Source organism: Daphnia magna, linkage group LG3 (genome assembly GCF_020631705.1).
Source record: "Daphnia magna isolate NIES linkage group LG3, ASM2063170v1.1, whole genome shotgun sequence".
Taxonomy (NCBI): domain Eukaryota; kingdom Metazoa; phylum Arthropoda; class Branchiopoda; order Diplostraca; family Daphniidae; genus Daphnia; species Daphnia magna.
This window is the reverse complement of record NC_059184.1, coordinates 7,877,203-7,904,578: the sequence shown is the minus strand read 5'-3', so window position 1 is coordinate 7,904,578 and position 27,376 is coordinate 7,877,203. Positions and strand designations below refer to the sequence as shown.

The following is a 27,376-nucleotide window of genomic DNA, read 5'->3' as shown; positions in this document are numbered from 1 at the left end:
AGAAAAAATATTAGAGATAAAAATGAATTACCAAATTCGATAAATTTTGATAGCACTAGATAAGAGCTATATCTACTTCTGTGTAATTCTTAAAGTTTTAAAACGGGAAAAATTTCAAAGACAAAATGTTTTTTTTCCAATTTTTCGATCTTCAACCATTATAAACCCAACCCGTAAAACACAAAAACAGCGTGTAACTTTCAAACTTTCTCACTTTTGAGAAATTTCTCGTAATTTTCACAGAAATGGATAGCCCTTGATAAGGGCTATCCATTGATGTAAAATTTTATCAATTTTGACTGTTTATTTTTACCATAAATAATTATGAAAGGTTTTCATGACTTTGAGGGGGAGGGGGGTGTGTGAAAAGATCAAATTTTGTACCGATCGTTCAGTGCTTAATATGTGTCAAATTCGGTAATTGTTATAACATTTGTGTTCCTGGTGATGCCAAGAATACGATGCTACAAACGAATACTATTAAATTGCAAAATTTAACCCCGAATTTAACCTTCGAAAAAAAAAATTTTGACGACCTTGACGGCGGCCATTTTCTTACCGCGCCAAGTTCGAATTCTTTCTCCGTTTTATATTTTCAAATAATAAGCTCCGTGTACCATACCATAAACGACATTACATATTTTTATGTTCCTTAACACCCATGTAAAACCATTTATTGTGATAGCTTTAGATAGGTAACTGTAAAAGGTAAATCATAAAATACATTTTTGAAAATCCTGTTTATTTCTGCTGATCTTAAGAAAAACAAATCACCATTAACATTTCCTCCATAACAAGAGAACAACAATGTCATAAAAAAAAAATGAAAAACAGAATGACGTACAAGATAAAGATCAATTGACCAGAATTGAAAAAAAAACCTGTCCGACATGGTTATTATCAAACTTTTCTTGGTTATCACGTTAGACTAGTTTCCCGAGTAAAAAATGATGTTGAAGCAGAGTCTTTTGGTTGTTACAGTTGTTTACGGCTGACTAACCGGATTGGCACAGCACCAGCGGGGATGGTATTTACTTTTTTTAGTTTCAAAACATTTTCATGAAGATTAATTATGCCGGCAGCAGCAGTAGCAGTGATAAGTTGATCTGGCTGAAGAAGATTATTCTTTATTTCTGGCAGTTTTCTGTTTTTAGAAAACCTAAAGTTAACATTAGTAGGCTATAATCGGTCAAGTTAAAAAATTTTTAAATTATACGTGTTCGGTAGAGCAGGGCGGAACACTGTGGTATTTTGCTCAGACGTTTTGGCAGTGAATGATGTGGGCGGTGTTGGTGGCAGTGCAGCAGTAGCAGTGATAAGTTGCCTACTGATACCTGCCCTAGAAGTTGTCGAACTAGTTTCAGCAACAGATCCAACAATAGATTCGCTGGTTGTTTCGCACCACGCATCAAATTCGGCTACATAAATGGTGTAAATGTGATAACTATTCCATGGGTAACCATATTATTTTATGACGACACAATTACCCAAAATTGCAGAAATGTTTGCTTTGTCAGTGGTAGCGGAATGCAAACTTTCAATTTCTTGGGTTTCAGTGGCAAAGCCATATGCTCCTGGCGGTTCTCTATAGCTAAAAAACATATCCACGCAACGTAAACGAAATTATTTGCAATAAATGATCAAAATTGTTATACCTTGTGAGTACAGTGGTATTCGATGAAAGACTTGAGGATTCATTCGTCATCCAAGTTTTGGACTGACGGAGACGTTTCGCTTTTGTAGTTCGACGTATTGCAGTTTCATCTTCGACAACTGTGGAGGCAGTCGGTGCTTGTCTGGCAAACAACAAAGTTTGTTGATTCGTTTGTTGGTGTTTGTTTTGCTGACGTTGCATTTAATAATGACTGATTTCCTTTTGAATATTTCTCTAACATCTCAGTGGCAGATTCCTTATCAATGCTATTGACACCAACAGCTATAAGAAAGTAATTGTTTAGTAAAATAATTACAAAAGGCTACTTTTTTTATAACAATTTAAATCTAAAATTTAAGTTAATATTGAACATACCTTGTTCATTAAAAACAGAATCGATAACACCGCCTGTGCCTCGATACTGAATATCAAACAAATTTGGTGGAACAGTTTTAGCATTGCGTAGGCCTGATAAAGGGTAAACATTAAAGAACAGAGCATTCCACATAAACAAACATTAATACACTCAAGTCTTGAAGTCACCATCATCCAATATTGGTTGAAATCCTTCAGTGGTTTAGAAGTATTGCACATTTGCTGAGTTTTCTTGCCAAATTGCTTGAATCCACATGTTCCAACTTTCTTGTTCGGGAAGTAAGTGAACAGTAGAATTTCTGCATCAACATCCCTAGAAATTTGTGTTGCCTAATTGAAAGAAAGCCATAATTATATAAATATAGCAATAAAGAAATTATTAGGGGCTAGTTGTAAGACCAGAAATTCTATATGTTCCAAACGTTTTTGGTTGGAATTATAGTCGGAAGTGTGACAATCTCGTCTTCTAAACGATATGCCATTTTCGCCGAGCTTCCCCCTCTTCCTAACACGTTTACGGTCTGGCTGCGGTTCATTCGCGTGATCACTAACACTATTTATTTCACTCATTTTCTGTTTTTATTTCATTTCAAATTTTAAAGCTCATTTCCCATAATTCCGCGTGGAAACAATCGAGGAAGACAGAATTTAAAAAAAAAAAAAAAAAACAAACAATTGACACGCGAAACTCACATCGTTGTTTAACTAGTTTAACCATAAACGATTAACCGGTATAACGATCACTGACCAAATCAAAGCCCTAGTGGCGACGGTGGGCACTTTGGCCATAAGAAAAACTGAAGGCGCGGATATGTACTACTTAGTACACATTCCCTCGCGACCAGCCTGCCGAAATCAGTAAAGTCAACTCCATCGATCCTTTAGGGGATGGAGTCGATTGAATCACGATTGTTTTTCAATTCGTTTTTCAGGGCAATAATTTTTGGATGACAAACTGGTAATTCCGAACTGGTGATGGCTTTTTTGAAGATTGCCTCGATGTCAAACTGGATTTTGGGCCAGGAGTACGTTATTCTGGCTGTAGAACTGCCTGGTCCACTGCCGACGAGAGAGAATTTGACATCAGAAGTGAGTGCAGCGAAACCCCTGCGGTTTCAAAAACGCAACTTGCGATAACTAGCCCTAATGTATTGCTTTCGCCGTAAGTTTTGCGAATGTACGTTCTCCAGGTAAACTTACACCAATATTCGCTCTGAAACTAGCGAAACTATCAAAATTCTGAAATATTTCGCACCCGCAGGAGCGAAACTTTCGCGAAAAAGGCGTAAGTTTCACACTTGCGGTGACGAATATTTTTCAGATGTTTATTACCGAAAGCTTGGCATATTTTAAGCTTTCGGTGCATGTGCAGCTTTCACTTCAAGAATAAAAAACACACTCAACCTACAACATATATCATTAAAATCCCATAGCTCAGTTGGTAGAGCGTCGCATTGGCAATTAGAAGGGCTATGGTTCGATTCTCGAGGCTTAAAATGATGAAAATTTATCCTAACGATTATGTATATAACAGTAGCTACAGAACTTTGATTTCTGATAAACTTTTTCCTATTTGCTTTACTTTAAAAAATTTATATGACGATTGATGCTGCTAAAATTGACGTCAATCTTGACAGTGCAGACGACAGAAAGTTAGAGGCTTTGTTGTTTTGTTCTGTTATTGATTTGTAAAGTTCAGCTATGGCATTAGTTGAAACATTTTGGAAAACTGGGCACAAGATAACTGGACATGACCTTGACGGAAGCCTTAGTCTAGGTTATCGAAGATTTCGAGCGTTTTTTGGAACATCGCCTTTAGTGTGTCTTGTTGCTTGGGACATTTTGTTTAATGCTCGTCCTAGAAACTCAACACCAGAGCATCTATTATGGGCTTTGATGCTGTTAAAACGATATAGTATTGAAACATTTAATGCGACCTTAATCGGAGTTAGTGAAAAAACATTTCGAAAGTGGTCTCACATATTCATCAACCTTCTTGCAGACATGCCAGTTGTAAGTGAAATATTTTCTGCTAATTTTAAAAAATCGCTTCAGACATTTTCTCATTTGTATTACAAAAGCTTAACTGGGAGCAACGTTTCCGAAACGCTCCAAGAGACGCATCTACATTTATTTCTCTTGACGGGACTGATTTTAAAATCATGAAACCATCAGAGTTTGACCCTAAATGGTGGTCTCACAAATTCAATGGTCCTGGCTTGCGATATGAGATTGGAATTTGTATCCGCACGGGGGACATTGTTTGGGCTCATGGAGGTGTTCCGTGCGGCGAATGGCCAGATCTTCGTCTCGCTCGAAATGCAATTGTTGAAGACCTTCAACCAGGAGAAAAAGTTATAGCCGATCGCGGATACAATGACCAGCGTTATTTTGATCTTCCAAACGGACATGCAGATCAGCAAAAAAAACAAATATTGGCGAGGCAAGAGACTGTAAATCGCCGAATTAAAGAGTTTTGTTGCATGAATTATAGATTTCGTCATGCTTTATATTTACACCCTCGTTTTTTTCATGCTGTTGTAAATTTAACACAGTTGATGATCGAAAACGGTGAGCCACTGTATCCAGTCGATTTTTAAATTAAAAAATAAATAAATCGCCAATTATAATTTTATGGGTGTAAATGTTCTGTATTTTCGGGAAAAATTTTGTTGCCTGCTTTTTTGGTTTATAATTCAATGAACACCATATTACGAATTTTACCGCAGCTCCCTGACAAATCAGTTGATGTCGTTGATGATCTTGTCGTGTAAGATTTCCATCTCTGATTTCTTTGACGGTCTCGTGTTCTTTTCTTTCCATCGATGGCACCCATGGCTCCAATTTGTGGGAATTTTCGTTGGTCACACAAGAAGTTGTAATCTTCTTCCCAAAAGCTTTCACGAGAAGCAATCATGAGTTCTTTAACATTTGATGGCGATAAATCACACAAAGTATTCATATTTGTAACAAATTCCGACTTCTTCTTTTGGGAATTAGGGTTGTTTCGCTTAGACACACCAATGGCTTTCACTTTGGACCATTCTTTGTGAATACGCATCAACTGTTCAATACACTTATGATTGGGTTTGATGGGAATTGACGCTCTTCCCATATTTTTTTAAGTTCAGAGAGAATCACCTTGAACATATCCTTTGTCGATGTGTTGACCTCAGTACGGACAAAATACAAATATCGCCTCATGACAGCTATTTTTAATGGAAGTTTAACCCCTATAGCCAAGCTAGAGTTATTAATCGAACCAAGCAACCAATCATTTGGTTGCCTCGTTTTCCTACTTTCCATTTGTGAGTCTAATAACAGTAGGAACCATAGTTATACAATATATGAAATTGAAACCGAACACCGTAAATATGATGAAGCGTGCGGCGTGTGCCAGGCCGTGTGCCACGCCGTGTGCCAACTGACGCTGTCGCGAATAAAGCGCGGGATTACACAGCAGAATATAAAAAGTGGATAGATGCCAAATTTATTTAATGTGGTGGTAGGGTTAATTTTTTAAAGAAATTAATGAAACTTGGTAGACGGATAAAGAACAGTGTGGTTAAGAATAATACCTTGGGTTCAAAGAAAAATAATCTTTGAGATTGCTGATAAAAATTTTGAAATAAAAAAAAATGATTTTTTAAAGGTTTTTTGGAGGGTGGGAGGGTCAAATATTGTCCTAGTGACCTCAGCTCTTGGGATACTTTTTAAAATTGCATTTATCAAGCCACACTAAAAAGTGGCATTAAATATTTTCAAAAAGTGAAAAATGAAACACCCTAGGTTTCCTATATCAAGCATACCGTTACATACGGCAAGCTTGATATCGGTAGGCTACCGCGGGGGAATTTTTGGTGAAGCTAACAGTTTGGGTACGCTGAAACCCCAAGCTTGACGTTTTTTACGGGTACAAGCGAAATTGGACAAAACCAGAAGAAAGTACGTGAACGATCTCTGCTCTTGATTCGCTGAAGACTACCTGAGGCAGCTAGCCAACTTCAACGCTAAAGAAAAATGCGGAAAAAAGATTCGCCTCGGTGATGTCGTTGTTCTTCACGATGACAACACGAAACGACTCATGTGGAAGGTTGGAGTAGTTAAAGAGCTCATTCCCAGCAAGGAGGGACTAATCCGTTCCGTCATCCTGAAAACCCCCCATGGCAATCTAATCAACAGAGCCATTCAGAGTTTTCATCCTCTAGAATTGCGTGAAGATCAAGATGAGGACTTGGAGACGGCCGGTCAGGAACTGTAGACGGAACACGAACAGGAACCGGAACAAGAGCAAGAAGGTGATCCAATCCATCTAGCCCTGGATCTCGAAGAACCCGACCCTAACGTCGTCGCGGAGGTCAAGCCAGATACCAAGGGCTCTGGCGGGGAGTATGTTGGGAATATAAAACCCCCAACAGCCACGACGAGGTCGGGGAGAGCCATCCGTCTCCCCCGACGTCTGCAACACTACTATTTGAAAGAGCCCCGTAAGGTGGCGCCCCTTTTCTATGTTTGAGCTCCCACTATTTAGTGTTGTATCCCCCCGCCCACGCCAATGTAAGCCCTTTTATGGCCTAACATAGGCCAGTCGAAAATACACCTCGACAGTCTACAGAACTAGGAGTTAACTAGAGTGTTCAACATTTCTTCAGTATCTAAAGGTATCCAACGGTCTAAACACACCGAAAAGAGTTCAATATCTTTGTAACATGGTCACTACATTCACAAAATGACAGTGATTTTCGGGTTGAAGGGTTAACATAAATATATATCATCAAAAACAAGTTTCCTTTTGTAGTCTAAGCAAGGATGACTCTCCTTTCGTGTAATGGTAACTCTTGAATTTTCGTTTGATTCACAGTTTAGTTCTTAAATTAAGTCATGATATGTAATTTTAAAACAAAAAACAAGAACTGAACATTGTGTGTTTTACTCCACTGATTCATAAAATGACATTGATTTTCGGGTTGAAGGGTAAACATAAATATCAATAAACAAAAACTAGTGTCCGTTCGTAGAATAAGCAAGGATGACTCTCCTGACGTGTAATGGTATATCTTGAATTTTCGTTTGATCACAGTATTTTTCTTCAATTAAGTCTTGATGTTTAAATTCAAAACATAAAAGTAGCACTGAACATTGTGTGTTTTATTCCACTTATTCATAAAATCATAGTGATTTTTGGGTTGAAAGGCTAACATATATATAAATCAGCAAAAACAAGTTTCCGTTTGTGTATAAGCAAGGATGACTCTGCCGTGTAATCGTACCTCTTGAATTTTCGTTTGATTCACAGTTGAAATCTTAAACTAAGTCATGATAATTTTTTTCAAAACAAATAACTAAAACTGAACACTGTGTTTTATTCCACTGATTGATAAAATGACAGTGATTTTTGGATTGAAAGGTAAACAAAAATATTAATCAACAAAAACAAGTTTCCGTTTGTAGTATAAGCAAGGGTGACTCTCCTGTCGTGTAATGGTACCTCTTGAATTTTCGTTTCATTCACAACAAAAATCTTAATTTAAGTCATGATATTTATTTTTAAAAGAAATAACAAGTACTGAACATTCTGTTTTTTATTCCACTGATTCATAAAATAATATCACAGTGATTTTTACGTTGAAGGGCAAACATAAATATATATTGTTACGCACAAGTGGACAGTGACACTCACGTTGGTTGGACTACTAACACGAATCGTTCACCGGGTCGCTGGCTGAATCGACACTACAGCCGGGCGGCAGGTTCACCGTTCACTATTAGTAGCTACAGACTAACACTATACTGATAGCGCCCACCACCACTACACATAACAAGAACACCCGGTTCGCACACTACACTAACTATCCTTTTACTACACTCACTAGACTAAGACTAAGACTGCCACCAGAGTTGAGCCAAATGGAAGTCCGCTCCCTTGTCTCCGTCCCAACGTTGGAATACGTCTTTTTCCCAGAATACAAGGGCAAAATAGACAAATACGTTTGCATGAATGCGTTACATCTTACAGCCTCCACCATAAACTTTTGGATATCTTTCTCTCTGGAGTTGTCTATAGATGATAAGCTCCGCTTCTTCTAGTTCTTGTGTGTTTTATTCCACAGATTCATAAAATGACAGTGATTTTCTGGTTGAAGGGTAAACATAAATATAAATCAACAAAAACAAGTTTCCGTTTGAAAAAGCAAGGTTGACTCTCCTGTCGTGTAATGGTATCTCTTAAATTTTCGTTTGATTCACAGTTGAAATCTTAAATTAATTCAAGATTTCTATTTTTAAAACAAATAGCAAGTACTGAACAGTGTGTGTTTTATTCCTCTGTTTCATAAAATGACAGTCATTTTCGGGTTGAGGGTTAAACATAAATATAAATCAACAAAAACAAGTTTCAGTTTGTAGTATAAGCAAGGATGACTCTCCCGCCGTGTAATGTTACCTCTTAAATTTTCTTTTAATCCATAGTATATTTTTTTAATTAAGAGAAAATTAATCATTCAAAACAAATAACAAGTGTTGAACATTGTGTGTTATATTCCTCTGATCCATAAAATGACAGTGATTTTTGGCTTGAAAGGTAAACATTAATATAAATCAACAAAAACAAGTTTCTGTTTTTCTAATATAAGCAAGGATGACTTTCGTGTAATGGTACCCCTTGAATTTTTGTTTGAATTTCAGTTTAGATCAAAAATTAAGTCATGATATTGTAAGCTACTTAATAAATTAAGTTGAACTTACTTCTTCATATTTATCGTTTAGAGTGAGAGTTTGTATTCCAAATAGAACAGAAAATTCGGGATAACAACACTAAAGGATTGAACTTAACTTAAATACAACTGAACTGAATTCCCTTTACCTAACCCCACGTTTTTAAGAAAAAAGGCTTTTATACTTAGTTCTTTAGGTTGAACTACAAGGAAAAATATGTAAAACGTTTGTTGAAGGGTAAACACGTTTTTGCGGGCTGAACTAAACTTGTGCGCGGGCTGAACTAAACTTTACTTGGTCCTTCGAACCACTTACTTTAATTTAAGTCCAATTCAAAATTAAAGCTTTTTGTCTGTGAGACTGTGGAGGAGCCGTGACTCATTCATTTTTTGTGCAACGCACCACTTGTATATCGTAGGGCAAAAACTTTTTTCTTTCACCCTATTACATTTTTTTTCTAATATTCTCTTCTTTGAAAGTTACGACGTGGTAGGGGCAAAAAAAACGTTTGTGTGTTCAACACCCGAATTTTTTTCTTTTTCTTTTTTCGAAGACAGTCGCACCGCTTAGCCGGCGGCCACTAAGGTGTGCATCCACATCACTAAAGGCATTCAACTTACAGTTGGAAACTCCTTAGAGGGATCTCCACTTAGATTTCCTCTTGGTCTCTAATTCTTTTAAAATTTTTCTTTTCCCTTCTCTTGAGTTAAGGGGGTTAGAATTTTTTTGTTTCTCCCTCACGTGGTCGGTGGTGGCCATATTGACTTACTTTTGTTTCTTCTCCTTTGCCATCGCATATTCCGTTGTTGGAGGTTAACTCTCCCAATAATTCCCCCCCCCCCATCTTTGTTATTTTCCGCTTAAGCGGAGTACAACAGGTCTCCAAAACCACTACGAAAATTTTGGACTCCAAAATTATAAAAAAAGGCACAGAGGAGGGCGGTGGGCCTGGAGAGGCCGTGGACAGGGCCTAGATACAAATAGTGAGAGAGCTTTCAAACGGCCAAGGCACTTTCCACTATGCTTTACGGGCGAGGTGCTAAACAGCATCTCATTAGTAACTGCCTTGGGAAAGTAGTGCTTGAAGCGTGTTTGGACTCATACTTAACACTCTCCCTCAAACTCGGTTCACATACTCCGTTGATAGAGTTCCGACACTGATTCTATCTCTCAACTCGGTAAATGCTGGTGCCGGCAAAGGCTTGGTAAATATGTCCGCGAGGTGGTTGGACGACTCAACATACTGCACGTCAATACGCTTCTGCTTCTGGTTGTCCCTGATGAAGTGATACCGCGCGTTGATGTGCCTAGTTCTCTGATGGAACTCAGCATTTTTTTACTAGTCGGATGGCACTTTGATTGTCACAGTAGAGAGGGACAGATGGCAGCGTCGACACCGCCGGGACAGTTGTCTCCTGCTCTTTTGTCTCCAGTTCCGTTTCAACCAATCTAAGCCAGATAGCTGTTTGTGCTGCCTTGGTTGCTGCAAGCTGGTTGCTGCAAGCGAGTATATCGCTTTCAGTAGTAGATAGCGCGACGCATGCTTGTCTAGAGCTTCCCCACATAACCGGGCCAGCTTTCTAGAAGAAGATGTTTTCTGATATTAACTTGCAGTAATCCAAGTCTCTTGCGTTATCAGCATCGGTATAGCCGATGACGCCTTCATCTCTTCCTCCTAGCCACAGACCGTAGCTGCAGGATGTTTTCAGGTAGGCAAGTATTCGTTTGACAACGTTCCAATGGGCTGGCTGAGGGTTATCACAATAATTTGCAACTTGAAAGACAGCATATGCAATTTCCGGCCGGGACGTGGTTGCGAGATATATTAACGCGCCTACCACCGAACGGTACTCTGTCGTCGGCTTTTTCTTCTTCTCTCCCTCACTCTTCGGGACCATGGCTGCACTAAGACGAGCATTGGAGTCAGCTGGGGTATATTTGAGGTTGCAATTGGTCATGCCGTGTTCTGCGAGGATCTTCAGGAACTGACGAGTCTGGTAGATGAAGATTTGGCGGTTTGCCCTGTCTCGAACCATGTTAAGTCTAATAAATCTTTTCAAAGGTAAGAATCGGATTTCAGACTTGGCCCCCATAAATTGTGCAAATTTCTCTAGCGAATCGTTACTTGAGCTCCCATACGCCAAGTCGTCTACGAATTTGATGAGTATTCACTTCTCTTCTCTGGTACTGCGGAAAAAGATTCAGACGTCAGCTGAGATGGGCCTGAGACCAAATTTACGGATAGTTTCTTCAAGTCTTTTACTCCAAAGGGGTGACTGCTCCGTTCCGCCGAGTGCTTTTATAAGACGACAGGCATGATCATCTTTGCCAGGATTAATAAATCCTTCAGGTTGGGTCATACAGACCAGTCTGTCAAGAGTTGCATTAAGGAACTCCGTTTTATATCGATTTGAATTATATCCATATCAAGAGTTTCCATTAGTGACAGTGCAGCACGAACAGTTTCGTATCGTGGAACCGGGGCAAACGTTTCCTCAAAATCAATTCCATACTTTTGACGACACCCAACTGCTGTGAGTTTTCCTTTAGAAGGGAGTAGAAATTGTAATTGTCAAACGTGGGAACCTGAATCGGTTACCCTGCATGAATGAGATCACAGATTTCTGCTGTTTTTCACTACTTTCGGTCGAAAACGGTATCCTATGCATTTTGCCGAAAATCCATGCTTCACATTAGATGACGGAATCGTTGCCTTCAAGTCTGAGACCTTTTACAGCATTCGTTTTCTTCGTCAGGATGATATCACTGCAATTAAGATGTACGAACCTTTGGTGTCGTTCCAATGTTTGACTTTGAAACACCCGCATAATCTTCTTATTTCTCACACTCGTTGACGGTAGTCATATGTAGATGGTAAAGCATCTCACCAATTCTTTGTCCGACCATGACTGTTGTTCGGTCCTTGGAAAGAAAGACCTTGGTATCGAAGAAACAGTACGTCCACTCCCGCTGCCGTTGCTGAGCCAATTGAGAACAAACTCACTCCTATTCCAGGGACATGTAGTACTTCTCGCAGTTCACCGTTGAATTCTTCTCCATTGACAGCAGAAGTTACACCAACAGTCCCGATTCCAAGTGCTTCCACTTCCACACCTCCGATTCCGTTTACCTTCCTCGTCTCAAGACTAATTTCTCGGTAGGTCGCGAATGCAGATCTTTGCTCCATCATGTGGTGTTTGGCCCCAGAATCGGCAAGCCATCGAGATGGTCGCTGTGCCTTGAGACAGAGGAAGGACGATACAGAACCAAATGAATTTCCATGTGATCGGTTCTTATTGAAACTGTTGTCTCTTGCTTGTTGTCTCTCTTCATAATATTTCTTTGGGCAGTTGAACGCTTTGTGACCTGGCTGATCACAGTTGAAGCAGATTGTTGGTGCCCTTTCTTCGCTGAATTCACTGTGATAGTTGTTGTCACGACCACCTCTGTTGTTTCCATAGTAGTGATTACTGCTTCTTCAACAATATGCTCAGGAGACACCTCTTCCCCCGTAAAAAATTACCGAGACTTCCTTTTGATCCCCATTCCCTGATCAAAACGACCATTTCTTTGTGGTGGCTGGGTGGTGCGTGAAGCGAAGAAGGCATTGTCAGCTGGATCACTTTCACCTTCATTACTTTCGTTATTCATAATCTCTTCTCCAATTGGTCTGATGGTGAGGTTGTTAATCGTCTGCTCACCCGGAGGAACACTCTGCCAGGCAGATAAAAAGGGCCGTAAGCTAGGGGGGATCGTCTGCAGAATCTTCATGATTACTTGTTGTTCTGCCATAGGGAAATTCAGATTTCTTAGTTCATCGGCCATTGTTGTGACTCTGTTGACATGGCTTAATACGTTGTTTCCGGTTTTATTTTAATAAGCAATATGTCCGTTAGCTACAACTTCTGACCTCTAGGTTCCAGCTATTGCCACCTTTTTCATAGCGATAGTTTGTGAACTCGCTTAACAGCAAGTTTGCATTCGTAGCAGCTGCTTGGGCAAATTGAAGTATTAATCGCTCCCACATGTCAGCTGCCATACGACTTCCTTCTACTAACACCTGGAGTTGTGGTTCAATGTTGCAATAGATGATCATCCTGGCGTCAACATTCTTCTAATCCCAGATATCGATAAAATTCTGATTTGTTACCACTCCATTTTCCACGTTCTTTAATGTATTCAACAACATTAATTCTTTCTTTGTCCAAACAGCTGTTTCCATGCTATGACTTTTTCAACTAGTTTTGCTCTCATTTATATTTGGTTCAATTCTTTTGTGCCTTTAAGCAATTATTTTATCTTTTACAGCCATAAGATATAGAGATTGACCATTAGGTCCACAATCTATTGCATACACAACTGTCTGCAAACTCACAGTAGGTTTTCCATATACACTTTACGTTTAGTTTGATATCAATCAACCAGTTGCCTCTTTACTCATGCACAGTTTATCTGGTATGATCGTACATACAGTACCCGCCCTTAGTATCCGAACGCTAGGGCCATTTAACCCAGTGTCTTATGGCGATTTGGCATTTGCACCAAATAGGGGAGACCGGGGCTATTTGGGACATTTTTTTTTTACGCTGCCATTTTTTTTTTTTAACAAGAAAAACGAAAAAAAAAAGTATAGTAGTGATTCCCTTGCATTGTTTAACATTCCGTAATTTTTTTTTATTTTTTTCGTCCAACTATTTCATAGTTATTTAATAAAATGACAAGAGGAAAAAATGAAAAAAAAAAAAAAGTTAGGGTTAAACGGAACAGAGCAAGGGGAAAAATGGAACAACATTTTTCTCTACAACGGCTGAATTATTTTGATTAAAAGACGCACTAATGAAAAGGAAATTCATTTTGCTTTCAGAAGTGCTGCCTTCTTTTAAATTCTGTTACGTATAAGTGGAGATACTATAAAAAAAAGTTTAGATGCCTTTATTTTTTAACTTTTCCCCTTGTTTTTGTCGGTGGGTGGTCGTTTATCTGGCTATAGCTCCACCCTTGTGAACACGTGACTTTTTTACTTCTGTTTAGTAACAACCCTGGCCCTAGTAAAATAGTAACAAAGCCAACGTAGATATTGAGATTGAGAAACAGGAGGTATTGAGATGCCCTGTTTTACCCCGTTTTCTATGTTCCATTTTACCCGAATCCAAACAACTTCAAATAAACTAAATTATTGAATACTTAAAACACATTTTAAAAAACTAGATACACCACCTTAAACTAGAAGAAAAACCCTATGAAACAGGTATCTCACTTTTATAAAAATATTTATATAAGTATTTCTAAAAGAAAAAACTAAACGTCCTAAATATTTTTGACGAATCCCTTTTTTTTAATATCCCATAAAAATCTACAAGCTAATCGGAATTTCAAGACAAAAAGTTAATAGGATAAATTACACATTATTTAAGATACGCTATATTTATTTCTACATTTTAAAACAAATTGTACATATTTTAATCCCCTTGTACATTTTAGCCCCATGTCCTGCATAGCCCCGGTCTCCCCTAGAGTGAAGCGGTGTTCGGATATTTGATGACTAGCATGCTAGTCACCAAATATTGTAGGTATAAAATTTACAAAAAATTTACTGGATAGCTTATTGATTATGTAACACTAGAATTTTTTTTTTTGCTTTGTTTTAATTTTTACTACCCCATTTCCCTATCCACGCTACACACCATTACCATAAGACGCTGAGTTAAATGGCTCCAGCGTTCGGATACTAAGGGCGCGTACTGTAAACCATAGTTGAATGGGTTGATATAAGAGATATATAGCTACCTCAGTTGGGCGTGGTTCTTCCCTTAATGTTATACGATTCAGTTTGTTCTTCTCGATTGGTATGGATACTCCATACCTCCCTGAGCCCCAATTCGTCAAGTTGAGTTTGGCTATGTGCCTTATTTCACTTACGGGTTGTCCAACATTTGCAATGTTGTATTCAAGACTCTTTCTGTTAAAGAAAAACACAATGTTAGTGAGTGAATCATGTACTCGTTATTCTGTGCCTATAACCTGTTGAAATTAAAAAAAACACAATCCAAGATGTACAGTATTCCACAAAAAAGAGGCAACCCCCGGTAGCCCAAAAAATAAAAATTCCTTATGAGCGCTAGATGGCATTACTTTTAATTGCAAACGATCCCATCATGACCAGACGATCTCATCGAACTATACAAATCATTGTGTATTCTTTCTTCAAAAACAAAATAAATTAAAAATACATGGTGGCCATTCACTTTTCTTTCAATTTATGCAGTGGAATTTCATAATTTTACTCCACAACAAAAAAAACCAACATAAAACTTTCTAACATATTTAGAGATAGGTAACACCAATCTCTAATTTTCTGAAATTATGAGTAGGGCGGTGCCATCCAGCGCTCGAAATTCCAACTATTTCCTTACTTTTTCAAAAATATTTCAAATGCTCGTTCCAACTGAATGCATACGCCATCAGGCGCTTAGAATTACAACCTTTTTCTCTCTCAAATTTAAACCATTTTTTCGCCAGGATTGAACGCCTACGCCACATAGCGTTCTTCGTTAATTTCCTTTCTCTTTAAAAGTGAAGGCTCATGCCAACAAGCGGTCACAAGACCCATTCATTTTCATTTTTTTTTTCAAATTTAAAATTTCTATTTGTTTCTTATTAAGGTAAATGATCTATGCCACCTAGCTTTCAGAAATTACGTTATGGTGAAGCCTTTTAAGTTGTTATAATTTCTTCTTCGAAAACACTTTGAACCCTGCTTTGAATTCTTCACGTCATTGGAAAAGCCGTACTTGGAGACTCCATTTAATTTCCAACTATCTTAAATTTAGGAAAATCACCGACTCCGTGACATCATTTATAACTGACAACCAGGTCGGTACATTGCTCTAAAGTTACCAAATGATAACTAAGAGCCAAAAATAAATTCGCCACATCACACAGTCGCCTGCTTAAAGAAGGATGAAGATTCCAAGCCAGTGGGGCTAAAACAATACGCCCAGAGCGCTAACGCTGCTCCCTTCCATTAATCGCAACAGGTGGTAACACCGAAACTAAAAAAACTTTCACCTTATTTTTTATCCACTTCTTTAAGGGAAATCTAGAAGTAAGACCCCGTTGTGTACTACTAAGCATAAAGCAACTGAAAAGGTCGGAAAACCCGAAATCAACAAAAGAAATTTCGAAGATAGGAGCAGGAAAATCCAAATCCCTTTTCTTTCCTTTGGTTAGTTAGAGCACCCAAATTCAAGATTCAGGAGGGGCCATTGCAAAACGTGCAGGACTGAAAACCCACCTACCAGGACACTTGAGAAAATAGAGAAGTACAAAGACGTATCCACGACAGCAGAACTGGACAACGACCTTGCAAAGGAGACCGAACTCTTAAAGCAACTTTACCAGAAATTTATCAAAGCGAGCGATCAAGTAAGATGAACTCTACAAACCGCCAACGCCAACGAGGAGTAAATCTAACAGGATTACTCCAAAGCAGTGGAAGTTGAAGAAGAAATGAGAACGGTACTCGCCCTCACCAAAAACAAACGTGACGAGTTCAAACGCCAACTGGACGCTTAGTTCCAAGATCTGCAGAGAAAAGAAGAGCGAAATCGGGACAAAGATAGGAACAAGCTGCTACAAGACTTGCTCGCCCATCTTCAGCAAGCGTTTGCAGCCCAAATTCTTCAGCAGCAACAGGACTACGCGCAACAAATTCAGCAGCTGATAGCCCAAAACCAAGCTAAGGCATCAATGGCAGCCGCCCCTGCTCCAGTAGACGCCAAACCTTCACCATAGTCAACACACCTTCCCCAAAGGCGTGTTATCAAGATATCTTTGAGTGGACGTCATTCTGGGAGAGTTTTAACGCCTCCATCCACTCGTTCACAATGTCGGATGCGCAAAAATTCGACTTTCTCAAAGAATATCTCAAAGGGAAGGCGTACTTGTGCGTAGAAAACCTGGAGTTGACCACAGCCAACTACAACATCGCCATTGCAGAACTAAAAATGGTCTACGCCAAACCCAAGGCCCTCATCCAAACTCATTTATGTAAATGCTACAGCCTGGTTTCCGTGAAGTCAATGACAGACGTAGCAGCTCTGCAAAGACTACATCTCACCGCCCAATCCCATATAAACGCCTTGGAGACACTTGGAGTGCAAAAAGACACCTTTGTAGGACTCCTTGGCACTAAACTAATGAAATTGCTTCCTACAGAATTGAAGAAAGAATGCTCGAGTTACAATGCAAATGACATCACCGACATCACAGCCCTGCTTAATTTCATCAGGGATCAAGTTGACGCTGCTGAAAGATGCAGCCGATGGAAGTCGGAAACGATTAAAACACCACAGCAGACAACACCAACCACGCCAGTGAAACAGCCACCAGCTGCTACAGCCTGACAGCTAGCAATTGGAGCCAGATCTCAGCCAGCTCCACACACCAGAAAAAATTCAAAGCAAAACAAACAGCTATCAAATCCACCGACGAGGCGACAGGAAAACTACATCGTCCGAGAGTTCACAATACCGTGTATTTTTTGTTGGGAAGTACACTTCCCCATGGTTTGTCCAGTAAGCCTTAAGGACAAAAAGGCCATCATCGCCAGGCAGAAACGGTGCGTCATATGTTTCAGTGCCAACCATGAAACCATAAACTGCCCAACCGACTCTGTTTGCAAAACTGCCAGGTGACACACCACATCTCTCACTGTGATAAAGAGATAACTAGATTTTCACAACAGACTGTTAACGGAAACAATGCCCCAACGAACGTTACGGCATCTGTTTCCAGTGCACACGTCCACGGAGATCTCGTGGTAAAAACCACAACGGTAATAGTGGTTGGTCCCCATGGCAAAGAAACCAGAGCAATTTTATTTATTGACGATGGCAGCCATAGATCCTGGGTCACCAGACCTATTTCAAAATTGCTGAATTTAAAGGTAGTGGCCGTGGAGAATATTAGGAGAAGAGTCTTCAAACAGATAAAACCCAATCCAGTAGAACAAATCAACGCAGTAGAATGGCGTTTCAGGGCACCTGGAAGGGAGCCCAACTCGTCAAAATAACCTCCCTGAAAACGGACTACATTGGAGATACGGGACTTTAATCCCACACGGATTCGCAAGAAAATTGGGGTTAGAAGATGAAAAATGGCTGACGACAGGTTCAAAACCAACAGCCAAGAAAAAGAAATCGTCATTTTAATCGGAGTAGACCAAATGTTTGAAATAATTCCTAACGATTCGGCTATCAAAGGTCCGTGAGGCCTGAGAGCATACAACACAACAAAACTAGGTCGCATGATAGCTGAACCTTCAAAGGAAAAAGTATCAAAAGAAAAAAAGGCAATAATCCAAATACTACAATGCAGAAGCTTTTCATTCAACAGTATCATCATACGCAGCCGGATGCCTCGATTCCGAGGTTAATTTTACGAACCTTTCCGAAAATATGAAGGATATGGAAGCTGGGAAGGAGGCCAAAAAATTTTGTTCTTCCCAGCTGAGGACTACGGAAAAAATTCATGCCAGGAGCTCAACCATACAGTACCCGCCCTTTGTATCCGAACGCTGGAGCCATTTAACCCAGCGTCTTATGGCGAATGGTGTGTAGCGTGGATAGGGAAATGGGGTAGTAAAATTTTAAATAAAGCAACAACAAAATTTTTTAGTGTTAAATAAACAATCAGCTATCCAGTACCGTTTTTTTTATTTTTTACCTACAATACTTGGTGACTAGCATGCTAGTCATCAAATATCCGAACACCGCTTCGCCCCATGGAGTGAAACTGGAGGAAGGTCAACCAAAGGCCTTAGGGATTTGATGGGATACGGAATCCGACCTCTTCCAATTCTATCCCGCGCCTATTATCGAAGCTGCAACAAAATTGGGATACCTAGTAACGAAAACTTATATTCTAAGAATATCGGCAAAATTATTTGATCCCATTGGGTTTTTAGCACCCACCACACTCTTGTTGAAGATAATCTACCGGAAGCTTTGGGAAGCCGAAATCGACTGGGATGTGGAAGCACAACCAGAAATACGAAGACCATGGATATCAGCCATGACTGCATTGAACGAGTTCGCTAACTTAAAAATCCTCCGCTAGATAGGCTACTCGAAAAGAGTCATACAACTCGCAGAGATTCATGTTTTCGGCGATGCATCCGAGGCAGCTTTTGGAGCCGTAGAATGCAAGGCTCCAAACCAAAAACGGCAAAATAGTCACCTATTTTCTTTCAAGCAAGACTTAAGTGGCGCCTCTCCAAAAGAAAAAAGTCACCTTACCAAGATTGGAGCTCTTTGAGCTTGCTTCTAGCGGCCCGGTTTGGAGAGAATCTCAAAAATTTTCTCCGCATTAAGTCGTAGCGAACAATATTATGGGCAGACTCTCTAGTTGCACTTGGCTGGATTCGAGGAGACCCCAAAGGTGGAAACCATTTGTAAGGAACCAGGTAGAAGCTGTTAGAAAACTGTCATGACCGAATTGGTGGTGGCACTGCTTAGGTGTTAAAAATTCTGCGGATCTCACCTCGCGTGGAGTGCCAGTGGCAGAGCTGGTACACTCCGAGCTATGGTAGAACGGTCCATCATGGCTGAAAAAAGACGAAAGCGAGTGGCCGGATTCAACACCCGAGGAAGGAGAACCTAGAACCTGTTAGAGGATTGAAGCGGAAGCCAAATCTAAAACCGTCATCGTCACCGTCATCATTGGAGTTAACAAAAACTATGTCCGTGCGTGATTTCCTCCTGTGTCTGTTATTTACTCGGGCAATGCTCAGACATTCAGGTGCGTCTTTAACCATCTAAAGGTCCTAAGATCCAATCCAGCCATCCACGACCTTCTGGCAATGCGGAAAATTTTATCTTTTCCGCCAGCCTAGCCCCATGATGGGAACAGTTTTGGAAACGCATGGTGTTGACGATGAAGGATTTACTGTGGCGATCCAATGGTCACGCATGCTTGAAATATGACGAACTAGAAGTTAGTCTTATTGAGACCGAGAGTGTGGTGAATGCCAGGCCACTCATCTACGTGGCCGAAGGAAGCGACGACCCGCTCCCCATCACCCCAAATCAATTTCTCAATAACAGACGTTCGAATCGTACTCCGCCAGAGCTAGCAGTAAACCTCATGGCTCACGATACAACAATTGGAAATGGATTGGCAACGCCGGGAATATGTCAGTGTCATCTGCGAGGGCTTCGTGACGGACTAACAACTCCAAATCGACAAGTTCCACTGCAAAGAAAGACCCGGCCGCAAGATCCGGGTAGGAGAAGTTGTCATCATTCATGACGACAACACCAAACGCCTCATGTGGACGGTAGGAGTTTTAAAGGAGTTGAGTGATCACTAGCAAAGACGGGTTAATCCGTTCAGTGATGGTCAAAACGCTGAACGGTGACCAATTCAACCACGTCATCCAGTCGCTACATCCCCTAAAGCTGTGTGAAGACCAACCGGAAGACGTCGAGGTTCCACCTACGCCGGAGCTGAAGTCGGAACAAGAAGAGGTATCTCCATCCGTGTCCGCCATGGACCTGGTCTAACAGGAAAAGCAGGGGACCACGGGTTCTGGTGGGGAGTGTGTTGGGAATATACCGTTTTCCCAATAGCAGACGACCGGACTGGGCACCGGACACGTATCCAACAACGTTTTCTATCGTATGACTTGGGTGGCCATCGGTAGGCCACCGTCTTAAATTACATTTGTGTGTAGCCCCGCCCTAGGCCTAACGGCCGTTACCATGGATAGGGCCAGGGGCATTCAGTAAGGCAATACACCCCACACAGTTCACACTTACAAACAGTGCTCCCATGTTTCGATACTCTTCATCTCTAAATTCATTAAGGTAAAGTTCAGTGCGCGAGCTGAACTAAACTTTACAATATTTACGTTTGCCCTTCAACGAGAAAATAACTGTCATTTTATGAATCAGTGGAATAAAACACGCAATGTTCAGTACTTGTTATTTGTTTTGAATTTAAATATCATGACTTAATTTTACAACTAAACTGTGAATCAAACGAAAATTAAAGAGGTACCATAACACGACAGATGAGTCATCCTTGCTTATACTACAAACGGACACTTGTTTGTGTTGATTTATATTTATGTTTACCCTTCACCTCGAAAATCACTGTCATTTTAGGAATCAGTGGAATGAAACACACAATGTTCAACGCTGTTTGCTTTGAATTAGAAATCCTCTCTTAATTTAAGAACTAATCTGTGAATCAAACCAAAATTCAAGAGGTACCAATACACGACAGGAGAGTCATCTTTGGTTATACTACAAACGGACACTGGTTTTTCTTTATTTATATTTATGTTTTTCCTTCAACGTGAAAATCCCTGTCATTTTATGACACAGTGGAATCAAACACACATTGTTCAACACTTGTTACTTATTTTGAATTATAAATCCTCTCTTAATTTAAGAACTGAATTGTGAATCAAACGAAAATAGTTTTGATTTTAAAATCATGACTTAGTGTTGATATTTTGTTTTGGTTTTTGAGATAATCAGCACTAGATGGAGTTGAAGCTTTTTTGTTCTGACCAACGTTTAGTATATTGTTTTTGGAAGTGACACAGACGACGTAGACAAGACGATATGTTTTGAGTGGCATCGTCGAACTTTTTTTTTCAGGTGGATATCGGGTTTTCCGACTTTCAGTAATTGGCTGCTTATTGGTTTACAGCGGGGTCCTACTTCTGGATTTCCCTTAAAGAAGTGGAGAAAAAATATGGTTGAAGTTTTTACTTTCGGTGTTCCACTATTTGTCGGCTAATTTTTGGAGCGGCGTTAGTGCTGTGCTCCACCCAATGGCGTATTCTTTTAACTCCAATGACCTAGGTTCTTCCTCCTTCCTTTGAACAGGTGACTGTCTGATGTGGGGAACTGGTATTTTTGCTCTTAGTTAGCTTTCGGTAACTGGGAGTTGTCTTCGAATTTTCCTTAAAAATATTAATTGATACTGCTTCAAACGAAGAAACAACAAAGAACATGTTCGGTGTAACCTTTTAAAGATTGCCTCTGTCCTGAAAAACAGTAAAATTCTTTGGACAATTTGAATAAACAGAAAGCGCTTTATCGGTTTTCAGAGTATCCTAACATGCACCAAATGAACCCACCATTTTACGCCTTGCGTAAAGCAAATATCCAGCCTGATTCTGAAAGATAAAATTTTTTCAGTGTTCCTTTTATAGCCACTGGTGCACCAAACAAAGAAGTAATTTACCATATTGCCCAATAATTAACAAAAAGTAAAACAATGGAAAATGTTAGTATTACTTTAAAAAATTTATTTTAAAATTAATTTAAGTTAGAGGATCCATTGACAGCAGTAGGCAGTATTTGCAAGCAAGGGTAACTAAATAGGTGGCGTTCCTAACGGAATTATGAGGAACCAAAAATTAAATTAGGTTCACCAGGCAACCAACCAGATGTGCTGCTGTTGTTTACGTAGGATTTTGGTTTTTGATGAGAAGTTTATTGGTCTTGGGGCTTCAGCTGCTATTTCTGGATTTCGGTCTTCTTCTCAGTTTGTTTCTTTTGCGATCCCTAGACAGGGCCCATGTTTGACTTGGCAATTCGTTGCTTTTCGCATTTCGATGCTCGGCTTCTCTTAGCTTACTAGCTGCTCTTTCCTCTATTGTTGTTGAAGCATTTCCTTCTCTTCCTGCGGATTTAATTTAATTTAAAAAGTAATAAAGGAAGAAGAGTTAAACAACGAAATACAGATCAACAACATAGACATACTGCGGTCAAGGTAGGTTGCCGAGTGTTGTTATCAATTTTCTTTGGTATTTAAAGTGAAGAACTATATTTTTATGTCTTATAGGAGTCTTATAAAGGGAAAAAAGAGGTACTCAAAAGAAACAAGCCATGGTCGGATCTTGAATGGCAAATTATTGGAATGCCCTCGACAAAAATTAACAAGACAATCTGGACCGTAAGAAGTGTCACTGGCATGTAATCTAATCCAATCTAATAGACGCAAGTATTTGCACTAAGATACAGGAGATGGCAGCCAACTTCGATGCCTCAGTAATTTGCTTAATCCGTTATCCCCAATGGAACGGGGGAAAGGAAGCACACCAAGTATGTGCTAGTTAGCGGAGGTGGAATTAAATATTCCAAATCAAGAGGTGGCATTCTTAGTGACCAACTCTGGCATAGATACTGTAACAAACAACAAAGTTAATAGTTATTACTTAGTATTTTAAAAATCTTATTTAAAATATGTTTTTGAGAGATACGACAACAATCATGTGAGGAAAATGGTATATGGCTAATGAAAGCCAGCAAAAGAAGAAGAAAAGAGAGAACAGTGGAAATGACAGGGAAAGAGAAAGAAAGGCAATCATATCATATGAAGAGAGACTAGAGAATGAAGAAGACGAGTTAGTATGGGACAATGAAATGAGGAAACAGGTAGCAAGTATCTAAAAAATATTCACACAAGTACAAGATTGTTTTTTTATTTATAACAGAAAAAGAAAAGACAATGACATAATGAGAGCGTACAAAACGAAGGAGATTATGATGGAAGATTTGTAATCATCCCAGTGTGAGGGCGGTTGATATCACGAGAATTAAAGTCAATTGTATTTTAAAAATCGGAGCTTTGAGGCAATATACCCACAATGTTGAAATGTGTATTGCTAACTAAGAGGACCCGTTAAAACTACACGGGAGTAGACATATAACAGTACGAGAAATGGGAAGAGGAACAGAGACATAATGAGAGATATCGTAAATTCTGCTTACCGTCGTAGTGCAAGGGATACGGCGAGATCGCGACGGAAGAAACGATAAAGGCACGGCTCGTTGAGACGTCGGAGAGAGAACGGGAAGAAACAGTCATTCAATAAAACGTATTCAAAGGAACGCACTGATAGCGTTCAAAGCAGAACGATATCGGACAAAACAAAGGACAATTTTTACGGGAAAGATACAAAGAGAGATTCACAATTCAGAGCTCAACAAATCAGAACTGTACGTCGTGCGGCTACGAATCGACTCAACTCGTCCGATTTATAGGTTCACCACGAAACCTTGCATTTCGACAATGGTCCGATGTTGATGACATATGGACGCGCAACACGTTCAGCCAATCAAAAGATGTTTTTCTAAAAGATTGATTAGTGAGGCGCGTGCAACCAATCAGCCAGTTGTTTATTTAGTCGCACGATATGCGTAGCGCACGTGAGTCAGACGCAGGGCTTCAATTTGGTCAAAGCAGAGACGTCGATGACTAACGACTTCTATGAGGATTACAATACTTGAGAAAAAGAATATAAGAGAATAAAATATACAGGAAAGTAAATCAAAGAGTAAAATGTGGATATAATAAAATGTGAAAAGGAGTAAATATAAGAGAACAGAAATGCCGTTAAATAGTTTTTTTAGTTTTACTGACACACGTAGTGCCATAAGAATACATGGTAATAGAGAGGGCGTGGTGTGGGTACTGTACAAGTTTGAAAAACTTTTATTTACAAGAAAATGGAGGCAATGAGACAATCACATAATGAGACAGTACAAAAAAAAAGAAGAATATGAGTTATGGAACAAAGGAAAAGGAAACAGGGAACAAATATACAGGAAATAAAATTTACCACGTTATAAATATTGTTATTTGCGACGTAAAAAGATAAAAAGGCAATGTGATGATGAGAGCGTAGGGGAAAAAAGAAGACAATCAACTTGGACCTCTACCTTTAGAACACAGTGAACGGATTACTCCTCAACCGACTGAGGCTGCCGAAGCCAGCAAGACAGCTACTGCTGAGGCTTAATCGGCTCAAAAGCCAATAGATCATTCACGAACAGAACCGGGGTGGTTACCCGTTCTAAAATGACTATTGCAGCCAATTATTCGCCTCAAATCCACACAATGAAGAAAATGGCGTACAATTTTTTCATAGATGAAAAATTTTCACGTTTGCCTTGTGTTAAGTTACACCGTCTGTCGTCATCTATCTCTGAACAGGAAACAAGAATATGAAGAGGAAGAGAAACAGGAAGATAAAGAGGAAAAGGAAGACGAAAAGGAAGAAGAAAAGAAACACGAACAGGACAAGTGGGAAGACCAAGAAAAGTAGAGTTACATTTGTAAAAGTGGTTAAATTAACATGTGTGCAATTAAATAACGGTGTGTTTGGCTATTGAGTGTTAAAATATAACCGTGCTTACTACCTGAAGGTAACCAAGTCTTTGTTTTTCGATATTAATCCGGTCAGACCAAACGAATACAATGTAAAAAATAAAGTAGCTCCTTTCCATGTGCATCAGTCCTATTAAAAAATTACAAACAACGAAAATAGCCTACGATTTAAAAAATCTCCTGGTGAAGCAATGGGTAAAATAGAAAAAAATATTAAATAAGATGTTAACCATGAAAATAGTTACAACTTCACCAAGAAGCAGAACACTTTTACTTTTTTTTTAAATAACGCCACTGGGTGTCGGCCTTCGAGATTTATGTGGGGCTGCATGGGCTGAACCGTTGAAAAACCTGACGTTTTCCGCTTCTCTCCATGACAGCATTAAAACCAATGACAAACGACAGCCGCCCTCGTCGTTTCTAAACCAACACAAATGAAAAATTAACAAAAGAACCTTTCATCACAAAAAATACCCTATTCCATACAGTTTTACATGGAGAATCCAACTGTAATAAAATATCACCCAAAAAACGAAAACCCGCGGGACAGGAGGGTCCCTAAATCCACCAACATGCCACCAACCAATCAGAACACGACTTTCACGACCGAAATTTGAATTTCGATCAAAAAATATATATATAAAATTAACAAACAAACCTACAGTAATCATCATTCACTTTGAACGCTTTTGCGTTTTACCATAAGCGCCCGTGTTAAATGCGCATGACTCCGACCCACTTATTCTAGTCTAACATATAAGCTATTTCTTATACATTTATATCGCTTAATAGCTAAGACAATTTTCTATTTAGCGGTGAGATTGAAAAAATTTTCTGATTGCTGGTTTTTCCGTCAAAGTAAAACCCAGCTATCTTTGAACATGGTGTTTCTTACATGTTAGCTTATGGAGAAAGGGTGTTTTTATTTATTTAATTGTACACAAACGGCTTGAACCATTTGCATGCCGTTTGTTGGCATTGATACGGATTTCATTCTTCTGTAGATGCTAGAAATCCCCTGATTCTAACTTATGAAATGAATTCCCTGAATTAATTTTTTGTCGACACACGTGTAATTTTAAGCGAATCGGCGCGGTGTCCCCCTCTGGCATACTCCCAGTACCACCCGCTGAACCTTTGTTCAGCGCGCGCTTGTAAGTACAAAGTAGAGGGTGGTACTGGGAGTATGCCAGAGGGGGGACACCGCGCCGATTCGCTTAAAATTACACGTGTGTCGACAAAAAATTAATTCAGGGAATTCATTGCTTTTGCTTTTGCATTCAATGCTTACCGACGGACGACTTATTAATTACGCCGGACTAATCGACAAATACTTCTAATCTTAAGAGAACCCTTTTTCTTAAGTAAAACAGAGCTGTATTTAACTTCGTTAACTATCCAGTACCCTATCCAAGACACTGTCAATATACGTTGACTTATTATCGTCCATTACAAATGCCAACATTGTACCATTGTTAGCTTTCAAAAATATTTTACTTTTAGAGTCCTTTCACATACCAAATTACACCAAAATTATTATCCGATATTTCTTCCATCCCCCTCCCTTTGTAACATTCTCTAACAAAAAGCTGCACCCCCATTTCTTAAATATTAAAATAGCAGACTTGAACCACCCCTCCCACTTTTTTATGAAGAATTGCCATAAAAAACTTTTTTAAATATTGCAAAAATCATTTCACCCGGAAGACGGCAGGAGTGATGATAACGTTACGTCTTAATTTCATAAAAACCCCTCCTCCCACGTCACACAAAATCACATTTTTGTTATTTTCCTTCCCTCTCTATCCGTAACGTTGTGAGAACGGCCTCTAGCTTTGAAATGACAGTTATCCAAGGATTTACAGACGACTTAACAAAGGAGCAGGGCTAATTCAAAAATATATTAAATCTTCAGACATTGTTCAGTATTGTCAAGTATTTTGGTTTTTGTTATTTAATGATTCTACAAGCAAAAAGTAACGTTATTTATTTATAACTTCCTAATTATCAATGAATATTGCCTTCCTAAAAATTATTATTAAAGGTAAAATCGTACTGAATATATTATTAATAAATTGGGACTACCTTTTTCTGTTACTGTGGAAAAGATCAAGACAAACCTATCTTAAGTTGGTAAGCATACGTTGGGCACCACTGGCATATCCGATTTTTTCCGTAGTGCCTTCTGGCTGAATCCTCCATGATAGCTTGGTTGGTACTCGAGTAGTGGACTGTATGGACTACGAGTATATTGTGTCGGTCTCGATAAAACAAAGTCATGAATTCTGATCATCTATCATCAATCTAAAACAAAAGGAGTTAGACAGGGATCAAGCAACACGTAACAATGAATAATTACCTAGCAGAGCTAGCTTGGATGAGGAATAAAGATTACGATACAACTGGGCCACTCAACACAGTGGGTGAACACCAGGTCAGGAG

General features: G+C 39.3%; 2 protein-coding genes across 4 annotated transcripts; one reads left to right on the top strand and one right to left on the bottom strand.

Annotated features, from left to right (window-relative positions):
• Window positions 1-721: 721 nt before the first annotated feature.
• LOC116918213 lies at window positions 722-2,682 on the bottom strand. 3 transcript variants are annotated; one of them, XM_032923862.2, is made up of 7 exons: window positions 2,429-2,682; window positions 2,179-2,359; window positions 2,030-2,122; window positions 1,656-1,936; window positions 1,488-1,591; window positions 1,217-1,418; window positions 722-1,144 (listed from the first exon to the last, which is right to left on the bottom strand). In XM_032923862.2, exons 4-7 carry the CDS (start codon window positions 1,853-1,855, stop codon window positions 976-978), a joined length of 675 nt encoding a protein of 224 aa, XP_032779753.1. In that variant the 5' UTR covers window positions 1,856-1,936; window positions 2,030-2,122; window positions 2,179-2,359; window positions 2,429-2,682; the 3' UTR covers window positions 722-975. The 3 variants fall into 3 exon arrangements, with proteins under 3 accessions (XP_032779753.1, XP_032779752.1, XP_045026747.1); XM_032923861.2 differs by having other exon boundaries at window positions 722-1,159; window positions 2,429-2,677; XM_045170812.1 differs by lacking the exon at window positions 2,429-2,682 and having other exon boundaries at window positions 722-1,159; window positions 2,179-2,422.
• Window positions 2,683-2,997: 315 nt separating this feature from the next.
• Window positions 2,998-4,662, top strand: LOC116918212. Its single transcript, XM_032923860.2, has 2 exons — window positions 2,998-4,042; window positions 4,111-4,662. The coding sequence occupies exons 1-2, from the start codon at window positions 3,731-3,733 to the stop codon at window positions 4,627-4,629; spliced, it is 831 nt and encodes a 276-aa protein (XP_032779751.1). The 5' UTR covers window positions 2,998-3,730; the 3' UTR covers window positions 4,630-4,662.
• The last annotated feature ends 22,714 nt before the right edge of the window (window positions 4,663-27,376 follow it).